The sequence below is a fragment of the Vigna unguiculata genome, chromosome 1, assembly GCF_037176805.1.
Source record: "Vigna unguiculata cultivar grain cowpea cultivar isolate G323 ecotype 2 chromosome 1, ASM3717680v1, whole genome shotgun sequence".
Taxonomy (NCBI): Eukaryota; Viridiplantae; Streptophyta; class Magnoliopsida; order Fabales; family Fabaceae; genus Vigna; species Vigna unguiculata.
The window spans coordinates 30691341-30716089 of NC_140792.1; the positions used below are offsets into that span (position 1 = coordinate 30691341).

The following is a 24749-nucleotide window of genomic DNA, read 5'->3' on the forward strand; positions in this document are numbered from 1 at the left end:
ACCCGGGCAACTCTCACTTGGTGGGAACCATTGAGGCAATGATAGCAGCCATGCAGCAGCAGAATGCTAATATGGTGAATCAACATAACTTGGCCTTGCAGCAGATGGAGTCTACAAGGTTAGCAACAGAGGCGACTCAGTAAAGGCATTTGGAAGCCCTACATCAGATGGGAGAGAATCGTTCCGCAGCTGCACCTTCCCAAGCTCCACCACCACGAGTACAAGAGTGGAGTTTGGAGGACTTTCTTTAACACCATCCATCCCGCTTCGATGGCAAGACTAGCCTTGATGAAGCAGATCAGTGGATGAAAGACATGGAGCGGATTTACGACGCCAAGAGGTGTCCTACAGAGAATAGACTGGCATATTCAGAGTATCTGCTTGCTGGAGAGGCCGTCCACTAGTGGTCGAGTATGAAGATGATGCCAGAGGACAGTAGGGAGACTGTCACCTGGGAGTTGTTTAAGAAAAATTTTTATGCTGAGTACTTCCCAGACAGTGTGAGGTACGCCAAGGAGGTCGAGTTCTTGCAGCTGATGCAAGGGAAGATGTCAGTGTCTGAATATGCAGAAAAATTTAAGCACTTAGGAAGATTTCATACCTTGAGGATGGCAGAAGATTGGCAGTGTAGGAAATTTGAGAATGGGTTGAGGGGTGACCTCAAACTCATGGTAGCCCCTCTCTCTATTCAGGAATTTCCTGCTTTAGTGGAGAAGGCAAGGGTAATGGAGAAGCTGAAAGCTGAAGTTGAGGCTCAGCAACGATCCCAGCAGAAGGTGGGAGGACCATTTGGGTCTGTGAGCAGACGGGATGATAGGAGGAGGCCATACTCCAGGCCTCACCCCCAAGAGCCTAGGAGATTTCCGCATCAGCCACAACAGTCTCAGTCTTCCAGGCCGCAGTGTTATCATTGTGGAGGACCCCACATGAAGAATGCTTGCCCTCAACTGGTGGGCAAGAGGACTTGTCACAGGTGTGGTCAGGAGGGTCACTTTATCCGAGAGTGCCCCACCAGTAGGAGTGCAGTTCCTAGGCCTCCGGCATAGTCTCAGTCACAGCAGGCAAAGGGAGGTGCAAGGCCTCAAGCAGCTGGTCGAGTGTACGCCGTGACGGGTACGGAGGCAGTCAAATCAGGTAACCTCATCATCGGATCTTGTGTGATTGCTGGTAGGGGTTTTCGTGTTTTATATGATTCGGGAGCGACACATTCATTTGTGTCGGAGTCAGTAGTGGTAGAGTTGGATCTTCCGGTGAGGGAACTTCAGTATGACCTAGTAGTGTCCACGCCTGCTTCTGGGATGGTCAGGACCTCAACTTTGTGTGCTAGGCGTTTGATCGAGGTTGAGGGACGCAAGTACAAGGTAAACCTTATCGGTTTACCCCTGGAAGGGCTGGATGTAATCTTGGGAATGGATTGGCTATCTGCTAATCGCATTCTCATTGATTGCAATGAGAAGAAAGTGTTATTCCCTAGCTCAGAGGAGAGAGATGTACTGATGTCCTCACAGCAGGTAGATCAAGCCATCAAAGAGGGATCTCAGTGTTTTCTGATTTTGACCCAACTATCCGTTGAGAGTGGGGATGGACATCTTGAGACGCCAGTGGTGAGGGAGTTTTCAGATGTTTTCCCTGAGGATGTGCATGGCTTACCCCCTTCTAGGGAGGTAGAGTTCTCCATTGATTTGGTGCCTGGAGCAGGACCAGTATCAATGACACCTTACAGAATGGCTCCTACTGAGTGGTAGAGTTAAAACAACAAATTGAAGAGTTGTTTGAGAAACAGTTTATCAGACCAAGCGTGTCACCCTGGGGAGCGCCGGTGTTGTTGGTCAAGAAGAAGGATGGCAGCTCCAGGCTTTGCGTGGATTATAGGCAACTTAACAAGTTAACCATCAAGAACAAATATTCTCTGCCTCGGATAGATGACTTGATGGATCAGTTGCACGGTGCTGCGGTGTTTTCTAAGATCGACCTGAGATCGGGGTACCATCAGATTAGAGTTAAGTCTGATGATGTACAGAAGACCGCTTTTAGATCCAGATATGGACACTACGAGTACGTCGTGATGCCCTTCGGCGTGACTAACGCCCCTGCCTTGTTCATGGACTATATGAACAGAATCTTCAGACCGTTTCTAGACAAGTTTGTAGTGGTTTTCATCGACGACATCCTAATATACTCCCGAACTCGTGAAGATCATGCGAGACATCTGAGGACAGTTCTAAGCATCTTGACGGAGAAGCAGTTGTATGTAAAATTTTCCAAGTGCGAGTTTTGGATGACCACAGTCCAATTCTTGGGGCATATGATCTCAACTCAAGGCATATCATTGGATCCATCCAAGGTGGAAGCTGTGTTGAGATGGGAGCGTCCGAAATCAGTGACTGAGATTAGGAGTTTTGTGGGGCTGGCAGGCTACTACAGGAGGTTCATTGAAGGATTCTCTAAGATCGTGGCCCCCTTAACCTAGTTGACTCGCAAGGATCAGCCTTTTGCTTGGACTGACCGTTGTGAGGTTAGTTTCCAAGAGTTGAAGCAGAAGCTGACTATTGCGTCCGTGTTGGTGATTCTTGGTACCAGTAGGCCTTTTGAGGTTTACTACGATGCCTCACACCAGGGGTTAGGGTGCGTTCTGATGCAAGAACGAAGAGTGGTTGCTTACGCCTCGAGACAGCTGAAGGGTCATGAAAAGAACCACCCCACACACGACTTAAAGCTAGCCGCCGTGGTGTTTGCTCTAAAAATCTTGAAGCATTATCTGTATGGCGCACGGTTCCAAGTTTTCAGTGACCACAAGAGCCTGAAGTATCTGTTTGATCAGAAAGAATTGAACATGAGGCAGAAGCGATGGATGGAGTTCTTAAAGGACTTTGACTTTGAGTTGTTGTACCATCCAGGGAAAGCAAATGTGGTGGCTGATGCCCTAAGCCGAAAAACAATCCATGCATCCTATATGATGGCTAGAGAGTTGGAATTGGTGGAACAGTTCAGGGACATGCAGTTGCAGGTGGCATTGGGAGAGAATGTCATTAGGTGCAATCATCTCACAGTATCTAGCGATTTCCTAGTCCTGATAAAGGAGAGGCAGTTATCCGATCCTAAGTTACGGAGAACAGTGGAGTTGCTTGGCACTGAGAAAGCCAAGGACTTTATGCTAGGAAGTGATGGGGTGTTGAGGTTCAGAGGCAGAGTCTGCATACCAGAAGACCTGGAAGTGAAGGGTATGATTCTTGAAGTGGGGCACAAGAGTCGTTTTAGCATGCACCCAGGCATGACTAAAATGTACCATGATTTAAAAGAATCATTCTGGTGGTCGGGAATGAAGTCAGATATTGCTCAGTATGTGTCATCCTGCTTGACGTGCCAAAAGGCTAAGGCAGAACATCAGAGACCTAGAGGGATGCTGCAACAGTTGGAGATCCCGGAGTGGAAATGGGATAGCATTGCTATGGACTTCGTGACCCATTTACCACAGACAGTGAAGAGCCATGATGCCATATGGGTTATGGTAGACCGCCTAACTAAGAGTGCTCACTTTCTAGCAGTGAATTTGAGGATGTCCATGACGAAGCTGGCACAGTTGTATATCAGTGAGATCGTGAGATTACATGGAGTGTCGTCGAGCATAGTCTCTGATAGGGATCCACGATTCACCTCCTGATTCTGGCAGACTTTACAAAGTGCCTTGGGCAGCAGGCTGACTATGAGCTCAACTTATCACCCCTAGACGGATGGCCAATCAGAGCGGACCATTCAGTCTCTTGAGGATCTCTTGCGGACGTGCATACTTGATCATCTAGGTGCTTGGGATAAGGTCCTGCCCTTGGTAGAGTTCACTTATAATAATAGTTTCCATGCGAGTATTGGCATGACACCCTATGAGGCCCTCTATGGCAGGAGATGCAGGACTCCGTTGTGATGGTACCAAGATGGAGAGTCAGTGGTAGTGGGACCGAGTTGCTGAGGCAAACTACCGAGAAGATTAAGTTAATAAAAGAAAGGATGAAAACATCCCAAAGTAGACAAAAATCCTATGCAGATCAGAGGAGAAGATCGTTAGAGTTTGCAGCTGGAGACCATGTATTCTTGAGGATTACCCCGACCACTGGTGTGGGAAGGGCTATTCGCTCGAGAAAGCTATCCCCCAAATTCATTGGTCCATATCAGATTCTGCGGAGGATTGGACCAGTTGCTTATGAAATCGCCCTACCTCCTCAATTGGCCAATCTCCACTCGATGTTTCACGTCTCCCAGCTCCGGAAGTATGTGTCTGATCCCTCTCATGTACTGGAAGCAGAGGATTTGCATATCAGGAGTGATCTTTCAGTAGAGGTTCAGCCTATTAGTCTAGGGGATAGCCAGACAAGACAACACATGGGAAAAACCATCAGCCTAGTTCAGGTCATCTCGGACAAGAAAACGGGTGATTCCACTTGGAAACTTGAAAAGGACGTGAAGGAATCATATCCACATCTATTCTCTGGTAAGTCTCAATTTTCAAGTCGAAAATTTTTGTTGATGGGGAGAATGTGAGAACCTTTCTCTGCCACCACTTCACAAAAACAAAACCCATTATCTCTCCCTAATACCCTCTCCTTCCCTTACTCTTTCTTTGCCTTCTCTCTACCAAATTCACCCAAAGATTTACTGTAGTAGGTCTAACCCTCTTCCCTGTTGTAGAATTTAGGGCTGAAGCAAGATCAGAACCACTTCCCCAAGCTGAGTCTTCCTTTCCTACGTGTAAGTCAACTTGTATCCTCCCTCGTATTCTGATTTTCGAATTCTAAGTAATTCCAGCATTTTGGGTTGTGGTAGAATTTGTTCTCACCAATTGCAATTGTAATTCAGTGCCTTAGGTTGGGAGGTTGAGGTATTCTCTTTGGTTGAAGAGTCATTTCTTGTGGAAATTCCAAAGGTAAGGGGGGTTAACGAATTTTTACTCAAATTATTTAGAATTTGTCTTGATAAGTCTGAATTGCATGTTTAATTATTAAATTGATGATTGAATTGCGTGATCACTGTGGGTTGATGATCTTGTGATGAATCTGGACTCTTGCATGTAAGAACAGGCTTGAAAACTGGTATTTTCGCCTGGGCGAGTGGCTCTCGCCTGAGCGAAACTATCAGAGAAATCACCCATGTTCCTGCGCGAAGTCTCGCCTAGGCGAGCTGGAGTCGCTTAAGCGAGAGTTGTCCTCGTCTAAGCAAACCAGCCTAGCCTGAGCGAGAGTTCGCTCAGGTTTTTAATTTCGCCATTGTTAAAGTCTCGCCTGAGCCAGACGGCCTCTCGCCTAGGCTGGATTTTCTAGCTTGGGCGAGGGCCACTGCAGTGGATGGCTTGGAGTCCTGTTTTAATGAGTGAAATGATATGAAGTATTGTAATTATGTGCAGTTACTCTCCTATATGCTTGAAATGTTGTTATGAACATAGTGAGAATTGAATAGTTGATGATTGTGAATGATGAGAAGTTGTGTTTGTAATGGAGTTTTAAGGGAAATTCATAAGAGCTTGTTAGTGTGTGTAAGGACATGAGGAATCCGTATTGGATGGCATCCTGAAATTCCAATAATCATTCATGCTCATGTAAAGTAGAATGGATTATGTCGTGAGGAGTAGCAGGAGGTCCTAGTCTTTGGATTCGATAGAGCCTTAGACGCGAAGGGGACTTACCCTGTGAGAGGTTGGGTGGTAACCCCTTGTGTCCAAACTCTGCAGAGTTTGAGAACCTTCACAGGTGCAAGCCACCAAGAGCTCCAATGTCACTTACACAATCCGGATATCGAGTCTAGAATTTTATGTATAATTGCAATATGTTTGTGATTGATATTTTCAATATGAATTGTAAGTTTTTCTCTCAAATCTTAGTTTGCTCACCCTTATCGTTTATGTTTGTTTTCCTTATGTTTTCTCCTTGCTATGATCACCTGCTGTTGGTGTGAGCAGGGCTGAGTCCAGATGATGATGGCCCTCTCTCTAGCAAGAGCTGAGTGATTGATTTGCAGTTTTGTGATAGTTCTCGTGGATTAGATACCTTGTAGTTTTGGGATGTTTTAGTTTATGTTTGAATACCTATGTTCTTCACCAGGAATTCATAGAATATGTTTTGGATGACTGTATCATATGTATATTCTATATTGCTGCTCTCTTTACTATCTACTGTGCTTAATCATAATATAATGTTTTATTTGATAGCGTGAAAAACTATTAAATGGGATGTTACAAATTACACCCAAAATTAAACTAAAAATTGTAAAAACAATTAGACGGTAGAGAAATATATTTTCAGAATTTGGAAAATTTATCAAACAAAAATGTTTATCTTCAATTGCATATTCTGAAATAAGTATTTAGTAAAGGAACATCTTATATCTCTCGACAAAAGTCAAGTATATCAAGTATATTTAATATTGAGTTAGCTGTTTAAACTTCATTTAGCTATACATGAAAATAATTCAAAAGATGTAAAAAAAAGACTATTCTTCAGATGACAAATATGATTAATAGATTATCAGGTATAATAATTATGATTTTTTTTTCAAGTCTATTTTAAAGATACACCTTTTTGTTCAAGTTTATGTATGTTGTATTAAATATAAGTTAGTCACATTAATATATTATTATATACATATAAATATTAATGTAATTATAAATTCTACTTAAAATGTGCATTCCGAGAATGTCTCTATTTCTAAAAGATAATCATAAAAAAGGTTATTATGTATTCAATTATATATTTACTTTTCTAGTTTACCGATAATTTATCAATCAAATTAGTTCATATAAGATATATTAAAGTGAGTTAATCTAATTTATACAGATTAACTTATAATGAGTCGAATTAAAAATTGAGTGAGTTCAATCCAACTTATTTTATAGTGAGCCAAAAATTTTGCAACCGAGTTCAACTTATCACGGGTTGGTAGATTAAGTGGATTGACTCACCAACCCACATAAAAAAATTATTTATTTATTTATTTTTAAGTATTCAAATATTTTAATAAATTTTTAAACAATTCATGAAATGACAATCATAGTAAGATCAAGAACCAATATCTTTATCATATTCATCACTAATTATGAATTGTTTTTAATAAAGTGTTCATGTAGTCTAAGAAAATATGACTAGTATTATATATTTTGTGTCATGTTATTCAACAAAATATAAATGAAAAATTTACACATTTTTATCATATTAATTTTTAAAAAAAAAATTATAAAACGATTGTTTAAATAATTTACTATAAAATTAAAATATCACCGTATATAACTTTTAACAATCAAATTAATTAAGGATACAAATATTATTAACCAAAATGAAATTAAAAAAAGAATTGTAAAAAAATATTAAATCCACTCAATTTTATTTAACCCAATTTAACTTAAACCCATAATAAATAAACCATATTGACTCACATATTTAAATCTATAAATCCATTTTAATATCTCTGGTTCACATATTAAATTGGCTACAACATTCATTTTCGTCCATCCGCTATTTGTTATGGAATCTCAATGCAACCTTATCTGTCAGAACCTTTCATTAGATAGAAGGCGTTTCCTTCGAAGGAATTTGTAAAAATAATAAAATATTTAATCTTTATTATAAATACGAAGTCAATGTCTAAAATTTTTCTATATTTTAAATATTTTGTAACATTTAACAATGACAAAATCGTACTATACTCGTCACGTGTCTTCACTGACCCATTTTATACCACATACTCAAAAGTCGGCAAACACGACACCAAAGCCATTAATGCCGTGCGTCGAGCTGACAAAATACGCTGCAGAAGGCTCAGCAGACCCCACTGCCGATGGACAAGACTTATGCTTCAGATCACATGCATGTTACACAACTTCCAACCAATAAAAATGGAAATTGCAGTACCAAACGGGCTTCAAAAATGCACAAATGCAAGCCCACGGCCCAGAATAAAACCCAGAATCAAACAAACAACATAGAAAATCTAAAAGGTGATAGAAATCATTCATTGTATCTACTAGTGATACACAGAAGTTGTCTTGTTTATAACGTCTCTGATGGCTCTTTCTCGCTTCATGCAAGAGCAAAACTAAGATTGTTACCTACAATCGCGGAATATTATACGGACAAGGAGGCCGGCTCCTAAAATTTTTGGACTTTTTTTTATATATATTTATATATTTTTTAAATTATAATAGTATATTATTTATATTAAGTTTATATTATAAAAAATAATAATAATAAGTAAAATAAAAAATTTAATGGAAACATTAATTTATAAAAAAATTAGGATTTTTTTATTATAAGATCTTTCCAAAGTTATTGTGAAGGTGTGTGAGAAGAAAAAAAAAATACAAAAAGATAAATTGAAAAACAGATGTCAAAGAACATATATATTAAAATTGAAATATATATTTTTTGCATGATCTCTTACATATCAATGTATCTTATAATGATTTATGTATGTTAAATTTATGATTCTTCTTAGGATGTTTATTTCAAATTAGTATAAACTCTAATTATAATTTTAGGAATTCTTTTATGAAATTGATATCAACCTTAATTATAATTTTTCCCAAATTAGTATAATTCTTAATTATGAAATTTAGGGATTTTGTGTTTTTCTGCCTATGGTAAATTTTTTAAAGTTTTGAATTTATACAGGGTTGCTTATTTACTTAAAGTATGTGTTTTGTTATGTTTTGTAATGTGATAATTGTGAATATAAATTTTATCTTCTTTTTTTTCTAAATAGGTGAGAAGTGATAAATTTATATTAGAAAGATTATAATAAAGAGTAAAATAATGGATTCTTTTTCTGAAGGATGAAGGTTTGTGATAAAAATGAAAAAAAAAATGTATTTACGTTAATTAAACTTAAAACATTTCACGAGAATCAAGAATTCAAGACAACGAAAAACAAATTTCTAGAATTACATATAATGAATTTAAAAATTCATTAGAACGCGATCAGGAAAAAATGTCCTGAAATTTGATAATATTTATCCAATCAAATTAATGAAGTACCAAGAATTTATATAAAATTGGTATTCATAATTTAATATTGTGATATAATAACGAATAATAATTATATTTTTTAAAATATACTGTTATGGGACTTGTTTTAAACATACAAAATAAAAAAAATAATAACTTTTTTTTTTAACTAAAAAAAATTATATATAAAAAATCTAATTTATAATCCTTAAATTTTTTATCAAGTTACCGCTGCATACCTGCTTATCATCTTTTTTATTATTTTCACTATATTGTCATCCGCAAAGTTCTTCCTCTGCTTTGCCCTTGCAAAGTTGCTGGAAAGAAAAAAAAACATCTTCAGAAAAATATGAATAGGAGGAATTATCATCGGTGAAGAGGGTGTGGAAAGAGATGAAGATGACGTGGATAGTGGCAGAGCACCAGCCTTTGATCTCAATGTTATAAGCCAAACATTTGTTTGGGAACTTGCCTCTCGTCTTCACTGTCATCACACGCTTCGCCATTGGTATTCTGCTACGTTCTTACTCTCACTTTCATTTTCCTACTACCATACATTTTCAAAGCGATTCCTTTTCTAGAGTTTTTTTTTTTTTTTTTCACTTTAGCACAGTTTATCATAAATATTACACAAATAGTATAATGTACATTAAATTTACTAATTTAACATGATTTTGTTTTAAATTCAGAATTCGATTTTCGAAAAATTGAATTCTAAACCGAATTCTAAATTACGTTTATGATCTGGTTAGTCTGAAAACAGGTCCGAATTCGATTATCGAAAAATCGAATTCAGAGTTTGATTTTTATTTTTTTTATTAATTTTTCACATTTTTTAAATGGAGGGAAAGAAAAAGTTAAAAAATTTATTTTTATCTTTTTAATTTGGGTATTTTATAAGAAAAGTTTAACAAAGAAATGTAAGAAATATAATAAATTAATTTAATAATGATTAATGTAATAATTTATAATACTATAATTTATGTAATTTTTTAAAATAAATAAATTATCTTATTATTTAATATGTTATAAATAAATTATTAAAAATTAAATTAAGTAATTGATTGAAAATTTATTAAATAATATTATTTTAAAAATGAAGGAAAAAAATATTAACTTGATTTATTAAAAAGTAGTAGAATTAAAAAAAATAATAAATATATTCAATAAAATTTAAATATAAATAAAATAAAAGTTATATATACAAATATAATTAAAGAAATAAAAAAATTATAAGTATATTTAATAAAATTTAAATATGAAAGAAGTAAAAAATAATAAAAACACTAAAATTAAACAAAATAAAAAGCTATAAAATTTAGTAAATAATGACAGTAAAAATTATGAAATTAAAAATTAAACGTTAAGAAATAAATAGTGTTTTATTATTAGAAAAAAATAGTTTTTAATATTCATATTTATTTTTTATTATTAAAAAGTTAATATTATTTGTGTTTGATTTAAGTTAAAATATAAAAAGTGTAAGATGGATATAATGAAAACTAACAATAAAAGATATATGATTTAATACACCTAAAATTTATTCATTCAATATAATTATCGAAGATAAATTAGTGGTGAGATGTTGATTCTTTTAAGTTCAGGATTTGTTAGGATAATTATTTTTTGTGTGTCCTGCTGTTCTATAATATGAACATTTTTATTGTTGTCGTTTTTTCTTGATGTTCATCTCAGATTTTATTCCAGTTGATTTTGGCCGATCCCTTTCACTTTTCTTTGTGGTTGGATGAGGTCAAACCTGTAACTCTTGGTATGGTGGTCAATATTCTTCACACCACCGTTCATCTAGTCTAACAAAAAATTTCCTAGAGGACGTACTTCTCTCGAGTTTACCATCTCCTCCACTCAAAATCTTGTTGTATTTCTATCAAATTCAACCACCCTATGGGTGTTTGATTTTGAGTCCGCATCTTGTAGGACCCTCGTGGCATATTTAGAGTAAACATGACCAGCACTTTCCATTGCAGTTATTTGGTTCCCGTTTTTGTTGAAGTAGATGTTGCATTAGGTGTACGTGGCCAACACTATGGAAGAGATAGGTAAATTTCTTGTCTTCTTTAGGACAAAGTTGATTGCTTCACCCAGATTTGTTGTTAAGTGACCCCATCTTCTGCCTTGATCATACGCAAGCGTTCATTGCTCTCTTGGAATATGGTCAATCCATGCTATTGCTTATAGATTGTTTTCCCTAATTATGTTGTAGTAATAGTTGCATCGTGGCTCAGTCATTGCATATCGTCAAATTTAATTAAAAAAATTACTTAGTAATAATGAGGATGAATAATGAAGATCATATAATAGGTAATAAAAATATATACATGTAAGAACTTTCCCATGTTGACGAAGTCCTCTTTCAGGGTTGAATTCTAAAATCTTTTATGTGAAATTTTGTGCAATGTGTCGAATACAATACACATGCAAATAGTTTCCTTCAGTCCAACCACTTGTGGGTTTGTTGAATGTTGCACTGATAGAGCTGTGGCGGTTTGACATTAATCACAAATTTTCTTGAGGTGTAACATGCCTCCAAAGGTTTTTAAAGAAAAGAAAAACAAGTTTCACTGTTTCACCCCCTACTATAACAAAAGCAATGGAGAATTATTTTGTTTCTCTTATCTTGTGCTACAGCCACTAGAAGGGTGCATGTATATCTTTTGTATAGGAAGGTTCCGTCCATTTGAATTATTAATTTGCAATATGCACATCCATTAAAGTAGGGTTTGAAGGTCTAAAAAATTCTTCCAAAGTGTTGCTAGTTTTGTAGGACCACGTCCCCATTTGTAATTGTATGTGTTTTGAGTTTGTATACAAACCCATAAAGATAAGTTTGCATGGCTTGTAGGAGGCATAACAATTTGTTGAAGGATTGTTCTCAATTCTCGTAGACATCTTCAATTGCTTGTTGTTTAGCCAACCAAGCCTTTATGTAGGATGTTGTACCCCATAGAGGTTTGGATGGAAGAAATGATAGTTGCAATTGGTGTGGACGAGTCAGACTTCACCATTTGACGAACATGTTGGAAAATGAATCGTGACCTCAGGTTCTTGTGGTTATGTGTAATAAGTTGTATGGCACATGTGTGCACACCTTCAATTTTTCTTATTTCCCAAACTTTGTCTATTGTACGTAATATTGCTTGACACTTTCAAGGACATAGTTGTTGGACGCATTGCACCCTCAACCTTGTTGTGTTTTAGTGTGTGGTTCTGTATGTGCAATGTTTTGTTATGTAATATCTGTTTAGAGCATCTACCACTTGTTCTGTTGTTTGGAACCTCATTTCATGGGTTAATGTAGAGGCATCATGGTTGAGGTTCTCATGCAACACTGTATGGTGGTTGTATGCATTTGAAAATTCTTAGTATGTGTTTTTGGTGAATTCTTCATATGATTGAAAGTGTTGGGGTGAGTTGTATGGGACATATGTATGAGGGTGTTGTTGTGTAGGGTGGATGTTTAAGTTTTTGTTGTCCTCTTCGGGTTGCTCAAAAATATTCCATCCTCATCTTCACTAAAAGGGTCTAAGGACGCAGTAGGTAGATCAAGTGTTTCAACTTCTTGTATAGCAAGAGGAGACAACCATTACGTGTTCTGATGTGTTGGGATTGAAAAATATTTGAGTTTGATAGACCTATTAATAGTTGGGTATATGACCCTATCATTTCCCCATTCCCCTATGTAGGTGGTGTTAAGGTCAAACGATTGTTATGTGGATTTGGTGTGTGATTGTGGGTGATGCTCATTACACTGTTAAATAATTTTGTTGCGAATTTGTCGTACCTAAGTTATAAGTCGTGCACAGTTCAATAGATGTTAGATTTGGGGTGGTCAGTATCATTTCGAATGTGTCATCCAAGTTATTGTCATCTTGGATTTGAGTGCTAGTGTAGGTGACATGTCTGAAGTAGATGACTGAAGGTTCATTGCTTGGATCTTTGTTTGTCTTCTCCATTATTATCTAAAGAAGTTGTGACAATCCAAAAGCTCTACGGATGCAGATCATGATTGTCTTTGTAGATGCAAAGGACACTCCAGTTTCAGGGTCGTTAACCATTTCTCCATTGTCATATACACAAACAAACATGAAACCTTCCATTTGAACTTGTAGTGGAAGAATACTTCTAGAGAATTTACAGAAGGAGATGAAATTTGAAGATTGAATGTGTCAGTTTTGAATATGGTGGTGAAGTCCCTTGTTTATAGTGAGAATTAAACATGTCATGTGAGTTGCACGTTACTCTAAGTAATCATGTGACTTGCACATTACAATAAGTTATCATGTGACTTGCACAATATCTTAGGTCATCTCATTTTAATTTTCACCCTAATTAAATGATGTTGAATGAGGTTTTGACTAAGTTAAACATGACCTAACTCATTTGTTAAGGACTCGAAAAATGCGTTTATCACATTTTTAACACACTCACAACACCACTCATTAGAGTACAAAAGTCATAGTCTCGTTTTAATTTTCACCCTTACTAAATGATATTGATGTTGTTTTTGACTAAGTTAAACATCACCTAACTCTTTTCTTATGGACTCAACTAATTCAAATGTCTTTAGAGGATGAAATACTTAAGAAGAGAGAGTGTTTATCCTATCTTTAATACACTCATAACACCACTCATTAGATTGAAAAGTTATAGTCTTGTTTTAATTTTCAACCTTACTAAATGATGTTGATGCAATTTTTGACTAAGTTAAACATCACTTTACTCTTTTCTTATGGACTCGAAACTCATTCCAATGTCTTCAAAGGATAGAATACTTAAGAAAATAGTGCTTATCATATTTTTAATACACTCACAACACCACTCATTAGTGATAACATTCACACAATTCAACTCTGGGGCACAACCTTTCATAGGGTATCTTTGGGTTTCACAATTGTCAACATATGCCAAAATCATTGATCTCGATTAAAAATCAAACATCATTATAACATAATGAGAGCAACCACAAGCTCATGCTCACAAGCAAAATCAACATCATCCCACAAAAAGCACAACAGATAATCATCCGACCCAAGCACAAAAGTTACTCAATCAAAGTACCAAATCATTTGCAAAATATTAGTTCACTAGCCAAGCTATAAAGTTTAACAACTATCAACTGAAAATTAAATATGAAATTTGAAAATTGGAATCTAAAAGCATAAATAAACTTAGGACTATCCACAAAAAGAGTCTTACAAAAGGTAGAATCCCTCCAACTCTATGCGTCGTCCTCGCCCTCTCCATTTGACACCTCATCATCATCATCTCCAAGCAATTATTGTAGCAAACTCCTCAGCTGAGGGAGTGTTTAGCTATAAAATTGTGAGAGAGATGCCCCTCAGCATTTTTATGTTCGCCATTCCCATTCGGTAGAGGGCTTACATTTATGGTTCCAGAAGTTGAAAATTGTCTATTTTGGCCTCTAACAACTCCAACCTCATATCCAAAGTGGGAGATGCATCTGGTTTAGGCTCGGCCTGTGACTTATGGTGCCTCCGGGGTCTGGGAGCATTTTAGCAGAACCTCTGAGTTTCTATCCAACAATATTAATCCCAACAATATTAATCCATTGCATTTCTATCCTTTTCATACTCAAGAGTTTCAAATATTCAAGTTCACCTTTTATTTGTTTATGCAAAACTTACTTTTATGCACAAAAACTCAAATTATGGATTTATTCTTTAGTTTACATTAGTTATTAATTGCACAATTATTTAATATACACGAGTTTTTTGGGAAATTATATTTCGGTCTTACCAGTTACTACTTACACGACTTGGCACGCTTGCCAAAGTCTTAACACCATGCCTATATCAAATGGATTTAATAGTCAGTATACTAGATCGATCTTATCAAATTTAATATCATTGACAAAGTAGATTAAATATAGTTTAAATTTAATTTAAATTGGATTAAAAAAATTCCATATTTAGTTGATGTAGTTAAAATGGATTTAGATTAAACTTCATATCTATTATAACTAGATCAACTAAATTTTGACCGTAGATCTAATCCATTTTATTGGATTTATATTGAATCTTGATGGAAATTTGAGAAAATTCAATCCATGTTCACCCTTATACGTGGGAGATTAGAGACTTCATTCAAAAGTTGTGTGGGGTTAGTGACTTCATTCAGAAGTTGTCCTCGATATAATGACTTCCTATTTTTGTGTGAAAAATTTTCTTAATAATTTTTTTAGGGTGTTTTTATTTAAATAAATGAGATGATTCTTTCGATTTATATAGTTTTTGAATTATTTAAATAAGATTAAATTACATATTTGTCTCTATTTTTGTTCAGATTTTTTAATTTAGTTCTAATATTATTTTTTTTTCAATCAAGTTTTAATTTTTGTTCAATATGGTCATTTTTTGCTAACTCAGTTTAAATTATTACGGTAATAAGCAGTGATTGCCACGTGTCAGAGGTAATGTTTTATACTTAATTTAATTCCTATATTCATCATTTTTGTTCATTAGTTTAATTTTTTTTTAAATAAAACAATTTTATCCTCTTCAAATTGAGACCAAATTTAATTTTAATATAAATGTTATAAAGATGTTTTATTAAAATTCAATATTTTATTAAAAAAATTTGGTTTATGGTTATAATTAGTTTAAAATTTTATACCAATAATATTAATTCTCATCCTTAAACCAAAAATATTTAATAAAAATATAAATTTTAATAAAAACCTTGTAAAATTTATATAAAAATTAAATGTTTCAATTTGAAAAGAGATAAAATTGTTCTATTTTTTTTTAAAAAATTGGGATTAAATCGAACAAAAATAATAAATATAAAACCTCATTCTGACACATGATACATTGTTGGATTGACATTTAAATATCTTTTTCTAAAATTAAAAAAAAAATCAAAAGAATTATGAAGTAACACCTGACCATCATGATTTATTATTAATCATTTAAAAGGAGTTAGTAAAAAAAAATGAACAAATTGAATATATTTTCTTCTTAAAGAGTTAGTAAAAAATAAACATATATGTAGAAAAGGTACGAGGGAATAATATATATCATACATATATTAATGAGTTTCACTTAATTATCAAACTTAAATTCCATAGCACACTTGGAATAAATATATATACATATATATATATATATATATATATATATATATATATATATTTTATAAAATAAATAAGAGAGCAATTATTAACTAAATCAAAGGTTTATATTACACATTTCTTCACAATTTTTCTTAATTTAACATTATTTTCTTCTTTCTCTCATCTTTTCCACTGTCCTTTAGTCCAAACAAAGCTAATCTCCACATAAAAATTTAGAAGATCATAAAGATGACAGAATTAGATCTAATAGTTTACTTTACTCGATCCCTGTGTACCTATAATAGTTTAATTATAATCATATATTATCTTGTGAGAATAAGACGACGATAACATAATTCAGACTTGAATATTTTTAAAAGTATATATTCCGGCACTCGTACACTTGAATTATGGTAATTATTGGGGAGCTGAAATTTTATGAAGAACTTCCTACATGCTCATACACATGCTTAAATACAAGCATGACGGAAATCAATAAAAAAGATTTATCTGATATTTGCAATTCTTCATTTTCCCGTTTCTGTATACAGATAAAGTGGCAAATGCTTTAGACACATTTCATCTTAATATTCTCCGTCAAAAGAAAAACAGAGAAATGTTGGAACTAAATCACAATTGTCAATCATCTCAACATGCTGTAAGCAGGTAAATCTTTAACGCTGGAGATGTCTTCCAAAGCAAGCTCGCGCTCTAACTGCGCTCTGGTGAACTTCAAAACATCCTAGTGAAAAAAAATTATAAATGAATCAAGATTATCAGAGAGTAATAGAAATAATGAAGAAATGAACAGATAAATTTTGATGCTACATTACATTAAATTCCATATATGTCGCACGCTTCGCTAGCCACTGACCATCCATCATTTGAAAAGCAATACAAAAAAGGTTATCAAATGCCATTTCATCCTCTTCAAGCAATTTGAGAAAACGGATTCCGGACAAAGAAGATGGACTCCCTGAAAGGAAAATAGTTGCATCAGAAGAGTTTACATATATGAATATGATGTATCTGACTGAGCAAGAAACAAAGATCAACACTAAGTGCAAATAAGGAAACCCCCTAAAATATCTATTAAATGTGTGAATTGGTGAAACATGATTCTACAATAACTTGATTACTTAGAGGAGAGAAATAACCAGCAGCACCATTACAACAACCGAACACTGATTTCTTCTAGAGAGAATATAACGGTACCTGCTTGAAGATCCAGCATATTAGCCAACATAAAAGAAATGTTGATTCCAGCTACTGCAAACGGATATTCCCAGTCTGCTCTGGTTCCATCTTGTTTATTCAATAATCGCTGGAATGAATCCTATGACAGCGACAGGTAGAAGCGAGCTTAATTAACCAAAACCATTCTACTCATTGAAGTATGCAATACATTGTGTATACGCGTTGTTTTCAAACCATTATTGTAATGCAGAAAAACATACTTAATTGTGCACAATGAATTTATAATCAACTTCTGCTTCATATAAAGACATGAAAGCAGAAATGCAGTGGGGAAAGAACGACTTTATCAACAGTATATTGAAAATTTATATAATTGCAAGAAATTCCAAACCAGAAACACAAGGAAAAGTTGGTACACCGGTAGCAGTTCAGTCATCAAGAATAAATTTACATAATATTTCTTATATGTCAGTTAGGAATTTCTAAAAGTCTTCTCAAATAAAAAAAAAAATTGAATTACGGGAGTAATTTGGTACTCTAATTCAGAAACAGCAACATATAATTTTACTAGCATTGGCTTTGATGAAAAAAAGGAGTAAAATATGGCAGAGCAATGCTTATAGAAGAGCTGGAGGGTGAGGGAGTATTTTTCTATTTTCTATTTTCTTTTAGTTTCTCCTTTCACGGGGATATCTTATCATCCCCGTGAAATTTTCACAGTTTTACAGAATATTTTCTAAGAAAAAGAAAATATCTAAGCTTGAAAACAGAAGCAAGGTATATGGATCTGCAGGATTTTAAAGCTCCATCAACCATAGGCAAAAAAAGGCTTCCTATATACATATAATAACTTATTTTCTAAATCACAACGGGACATTAATTAGCAATCTGGTAATTTATGAATCGAAGTTGATAAATTATGGGCCAATTTCTATCATGCACAAGTAGATAGAAGAGTACAATCAACAAAGGTTATACAAAGTAAAGCACTCTCTTTACAAGGATAGGGATAGAATTTGGCCTTGAGAGAAAAATATGTAAGCAAATTATAACTTTAAATATGATGAAAAATCAGTAAGAAGTGAATGCATAACTGCAAATGCAATAGAAGAAACTTACTGGATACGTCTTTGCGAAGAAGATGAGATTCTCTAATGAAATAAATCCTCCACCCCTGCAGACCATGATTAGAAGTTCAATATTAACTAAACATAATTCCTCAAAATACAAAGAATATGCAATCGACTGTCTAAAGATCAGAGACTTCAAAGAAACTGTTGTTGGAAAATCAAGATTATGATTGAGAAATATCTTGTCAAAAAATTGTCTTTCAGGAGACATTTTTCTGGATAGAAAAAAAGAATCAGTACACGCTACCATAAGAACATGTAGGGAGAACGTAGCACATTAATCCCAAAGGTACACGATAAACTACCCCTCCAAAAAATCGAACTATCAAACATTTAGAGTACAAAACCTGAAAGGAGTGTTAGCCCGCGATTATTACAGAAATCAACAGAACGGATGAGAGGGTCAATATGCTACCACTTATTTACTATTGTAAACCAGTAAAGCGTTAACAGTCTGAGATAATATTTTGAGTCTTTGACTTGTTGTTAATGAAACCCTATCCATACCCAAGTTCCTAACCTCTCCTTAAAAGTATAACGCGTTGTTTTTTTATCACACACCTAAAATCAGTTGAAGGGTCTGAACCTTGCCATCCCATTTCCTTCCAAAGTTCCGATTTAAGCGGAGGAAGCTCCCTGTCAGGGTAAGCTAATTTCCACAGTTGTTTAAGCGCATCCTGCAACCAAAAAAGATTGAAATGGCATCCTACTGTCAGTATAATAAAAAGTATATTACATATTATATTGACTATTTATTTATATTGTACATTCTTAGAAACATCCTATCGGTAGATTAGATACCTATACTATATACTACAGACATGCAACACAGTCATTTTGCTTGTCCACCTTTCAGTTCATCCATGTGAGGGAATTTAATTTTAAATTTTATCTATCTTCGTGTGCAAGCATTTGCAAGTCAAGAAATTGTCATGCTCACATTCCAGTTCAAACACAATAAGATCACATATCAAGCATGCATGCAGATTGCAGAACAAAGTAGAAAAGCAGCTTCATTATATCAAAAGATACACAAGAAGACAACAACAGAATAAAAGACAAGTTAAAAATAAAACAGATAGGATGTAGGATATAGTAGCAAATGTCAGTAAAGTGATATGAAAATTTAAACAGAAAATGCATTATTTAAATACTTGGTGCTCAGCCTTGGAACCATCAAAGGGAACTTCAAGCCGTTGTCGTAGGTGTCTCAGTCTTACTTCCTAAAAAAGAAATACATGTTAAAATAACTATGAATTGCTATAAACAAGAAAAGCAGGCAGCCAGAAGCTATAAACAATAACTACCAATATATAGCATATAACAAGCAGCAAACAAACAAATACCTCAACTACAATCATATCGGTTAAAAGGGCTACAGAAGCTCAACAAAACAAAACAAAAAATCTCCACAGATCAGATGTTTGAGTAAAACACAATTACAAAAGGAGTACACTTCTTCAAATTTCAAAGTTTGCTTCTTTTTTCCATGCAAAATTTACCATTTATAACTGAACCAAATAAATATCAAATTTTGAAGAAATATTGACTTCCCACTTATGCCTTACAGAAAACATTCAAGAAGCCGTGCAGTAATATTAAACTAAATCCAATCAAATTCTTGATTACATTATCAGAATTTCCCTGGCATCATTTCATTCATAAAAGAGGGGTGGTAGATTCAGGAGATTTGTTTTGATCAACTGTATTTGAGATAGGTTCATAAATTTAAGACATTTATATTTTAGGAAATACAAATTTTAAAATCATTCGTATAAATTCATTTTCCAAAGACTTAAATTAGAATTTGGGTACTTGATTTGGCATAAGCAAGCACACAAGAATTCCAGATAAGATTTCCCTAGACATACCTGCAGAGGGCTTAGTGATGAAGGAAGCATCCTATTGTTTGGCAAATTTAAGGCAGAAGAAGGAAAAGACAAAAGACGCCCAATAATAGATCCAGATCCTAGTACAACATTTGCTGCAAAGACAATATGAATTAAATAAAAGCTTAAAGGTCAGAAAATCACTGTTAAAATCATGACATGCTGCATGCATTGTATTCCCATTTGTACACCAGTCAGATATGAAGAAAGGATACAGATAATAATACATGAAATCCTGATGTTTACTACTTACAGTATAGGTTTATATTTTTTCAGAAGCGTAAAAAAAATACATGAAATAAATAACAGTCCTCTGATAGAAAGTTCGTGTATTTCAAAAACTAAATATCCCAAGCACTGTTTCCCGTTTATCTCTAGGCTTTACATTTCAAACCTCATATGTAGTGATCCAATCAACATGTGATTCTGCCCCAAAACTCAATAACTAACCTAGTATCAATCATCTATCTCCATCATTTCAGTCAACTAATACTTAGAAGATCCATCAGAAATGCTTCACAGCCCGAAGATTGATCCTTTTAGTTACCAATATAAATGAAAGACCTCAAGGGAAAAAGATCATTGAATTTCTTCACTTGAAGAGTACCAAAAGCATTGGTTCCCAATAATTACCACTGGTAGAAAAATTAAACTAGCACTTCGCACAAAATGTGTAAACTATTACCACAAGAATCATGTTTAACGTTAAATGCAGAGCTCCCTCTGAGAATGTTTGGGAAACATGGGTCAGTCAACGTATGCACTAAAAGAAGACAACTTCCGCATAGGAAAAAATGAACATAACATCATTAGATTAGTTGCAGCTAATGAAAAAACACTCATGATGAAAAAAGTAGTCAAGTATTGCTCTATGCTAACATTAGTGAAACAGCCTACAACTCAATTACTGATACTATCAGACTTAATTGCATCTGAAAGGTCCAAAACAGTCATCCACCACACACCTAACCACTGAGCCCATTGCGCAATGATGTTTGAGAATATGAATGTCCAATGAAACTGCGCCCTCTTCCTCTCGTCATCCCATAGATCTTCAAGAGTACATATCTGTAAGACAAGGAAAAACATAACATCACAAAAATGTATACACATTTAAAAATGAATTCAAAATACCCGCCCCCCAACACACACACACACCAAAATTAATATAAATAGTTCCTCACCTTCTTATTCTCGGCATAATCATCATCAGCCAGCAAGGGCTCACTCAAAGAATCTAATCCCGAAGAATCGAAATGCTCCTTCCTTTTGCCATCGACATCCCCGTGATGGAGTCGTCTCCTCAACGATCTTGAAGACATTAGTATGCCTCTTTACTATACAGTTCAAGCCTACAAGTCAAAAAAGTAACCTTTATCAGAGCACACAACCATCAAGTTAAAGGAGATTATGATCATCAATGTTCTCAATAAAACTCCATGAATTTCAATTTTCATGCATCACACATGCATCACACCAGCTAGAGCTCTCTATTGTTTCCATAACCCACATCACAAGCATTATTTCGGTTCAGATGCTGATAAACACAAACGCAAGGGCTAATTCCCCCTGATTGCCCTAACCCCGGATACAAGAGCCACAAAAGAACTGAATTTCAATAACAGAGTACGTCCAGAAATGAATAACAACAGAAATTGCATAAACCCTAAAAGTGTCTCATTTACCGATAATAATAAAAAATAAAATAAACTCTTTTCTTCTCAATTGAACCCGAGACGAATAAGTTGAAACGTAAAACACAAAAATTGGGGCGTTCTTAAATACCTGAATTTTAAAAAGGGGAGGAATCTTGGAATGAAATGAAAATAATAAAAATTGTGGTGATGAATGAGAAAAATGAATTAAAAAGAAAAAGGGTTTGCTTAATTGTATTGGCAATGGTTTTCGTGGATGATAAGGAAACAGAAGAATAAAGAAATTAATAGAGAGATTGTGTGTTATGGTGTGTTACCAAATCAACAGTAACGTTCTGGGTGTGCTAACTCTTGACTTGCGAATGATTCAATTTTAGGAAGAGCATTGAGGAAAGGGGAGAAATACTACATGTATGAAATGAAACGAAACTCCCAAATTTTTCTTCCATGAAAACCAATTTATACTCGTATCAATTTCCGCATCATGCTCTATTTTAGTCGGTGATTTATATTGTGTGTCACTTCCTCAAGAAAACATACTATTTGCCAACTGTTCTGTAACACTAATAAATTCCTGTAAAACGAAAACCAGTACCCATTATATTCCAGTTTTCTATCTTTCTATTTCATTTTAATAATTTAATATTTTTATTATTTGTAATGTTAATATATATATATAGAGAGAGAATTTTATTTATTATATTTACAATGCAATGATACTCCGGCAATATATTATTTTTATAATAATATGTAATAAATATCATCATTTAATATTGATTGTAATAATAAAAAATAAATAAAGTAGTAGTTTTCTCTATTATTTTCTTTTCATCATATTTTTATATTCAGAATATAAGATATTATTAAAAGTAAAATAAAAAAATAACTTTTATGCATGAAAAAAGATTCATATATATATATATATATATATATGGCCGGGTCAAGAGTAAAAAACGAGTAAAACATTTCTTTTAAGCCTTCAATAAAAGAAGATATCAAAAAAAAATTTACTACTAATATTTTTCTATTAAATTAATAATAAAATTAAGTTTTAAGAAAAAAAAATTCCAAGAAAATATTTTATTATTAATATAATTCTATTAAATTAATTATAAATTTATGTTTGAAATAAAATTTAATTAAATTAGTATTGTGTGATAATTTTTATTGATATTAAATATGATAATTAATGAGTTAAAAAAATTAATAAATTATAGTTTTGTTTCCGTAAAAGAGAATTATTAGGCATATTTATTCTCATACAATCATTTTGTATTTTATTTTCTTTTATTATCTCTATGTTATCTCTTCTTACTTTCTTCCCTTCTAAGAGTCACTTTTTGGGGGTTTTACTCTATTACATTCCTTGGATCTCATGTTGTTTGTGTGTATCAATTTTTTCATCCTCATTTCTAGTTAGTGTGTTTTTTCTTTCTATTTGTGTTATTGTTATCTTTATTTTGTTTTGGTGTTGTATTAGAATTATAAATGTGTTTCATTTGTCCGATTTTGTTTTTCGGTACTTTCCAATTTACGGGTTTCGAGTATCTTTTTTCATATATCTTGCTCATCTATTATCGAGTTGAGAAGAACAATATTTTTTTTGAATTCTTTTTATTAATGATTAATCTTAAAATAAACTCTACAGGTTTGTGAAAAAATTGAGACTTGAGAAGGAGAAAGAGGCTTGAGACATCAAGATACTGCAAGTCTAATATCAAGTTTACTTTCTTAACAACCAAAATCAGGTTTTATTGTTTTAATTCACTTGTTTTGTATACTTGTTCTTAGTAGTGTTTTATATATTATAATTTTTGATTTCATATAAAAATATATAGATATGTCAACTAGAAAATTTGAATTAGGCTATTCAAAAATCCAAGAGAACAGAAGATTTAAGGAATTAATTGCATCACAAAAAGGACCTATGAATAAATTTATAAAAATATAAAAGAAAAATGAATTAGAAAATACAGGTGGGTGCACTTTGAATGAAAAATATAATAACAATATAGATATAGGTAAAAGCAACAATAGAGAAAGAAAAATAGTTAATGATGATGATAATTCGGATTTTCAAACCTATGACAATGAGGAGGAGATTGAGAGAGTAGATAATGATTCTACTCTTGACAAAAATATATATGATCCAAGCCAATAGAAGAATATTGATACAAATTTGAGAGATTTATTAGTAGAAAGATGTCCTATTAAGATCACTGATATGTATTTTTCTAATGATATACATTTTAGACACTTTTCTTCATCAAATTATATTCAAACATTGCCTAATAGAGAGAAATATGAAAGAAGATGCCTAATTTATTTTAGACATTTAGATAAAGTCTTTTGTTTTTGCTGTAAATTATTTAATGTTGTTTTTCATACAAGTAAACTAGCTAAAGAAGGTAGTAATGATTGGTGAAATCTTAGTAATAAGTTAAAGAGACATGAAATATCAAATGAGCATATTACTAAAATGAATGAATGGATTGATTTGGAAATGAGATTGGAAAAAATAAAACAATAGACAAATATGTTCAAGAACAAATAAATATAGATAAAGAACATTGGAGAAATGTGTTGTTAAGAATTATTGCAGTTGTTAAAACTCTTGGTAAAAATAACTTAGCCTTCCGTGGAAACAATGAAAAATGAAAAGATTTATCAAGAAGCTAATGAAAATTTTTAAGTCTAATTGACAAGATTGTAGAATTTGACCCAATTATGCTTAAATCTTGAAAATTTTTTAAAACATGATAATTTGTTGGATATTGATGGATTTAATTTATTTTCAGAATTAA

General features: G+C 33.4%; 2 protein-coding genes across 2 annotated transcripts; one reads left to right on the forward strand and one right to left on the reverse strand.

The window, feature by feature from the left end:
• Positions 1-413: 413 nt before the first annotated feature.
• LOC146888860 (uncharacterized) lies at positions 414-1745 on the forward strand. Its single transcript, XM_085666573.1, has 2 exons — positions 414-950; positions 1053-1745. The coding sequence occupies exons 1-2, from the start codon at positions 414-416 to the stop codon at positions 1743-1745; spliced, it is 1230 nt and encodes a 409-aa protein (XP_085522699.1).
• A 14817-nt stretch (positions 1746-16562) lies between these two features.
• LOC114189547 (ELMO/CED-12 family protein) lies at positions 16563-22439 on the reverse strand. Its single transcript, XM_028078144.2, has 10 exons — positions 22263-22439; positions 21475-21642; positions 21256-21358; positions 20273-20385; positions 19556-19624; positions 18963-19078; positions 18391-18445; positions 17290-17410; positions 16908-17050; positions 16563-16816 (listed from the first exon to the last, which is right to left on the reverse strand). The coding sequence occupies exons 2-10, from the start codon at positions 21610-21612 to the stop codon at positions 16718-16720; spliced, it is 957 nt and encodes a 318-aa protein (XP_027933945.1). The 5' UTR covers positions 21613-21642; positions 22263-22439; the 3' UTR covers positions 16563-16717.
• Between the last annotated feature and the right edge of the window lie 2310 nt (positions 22440-24749).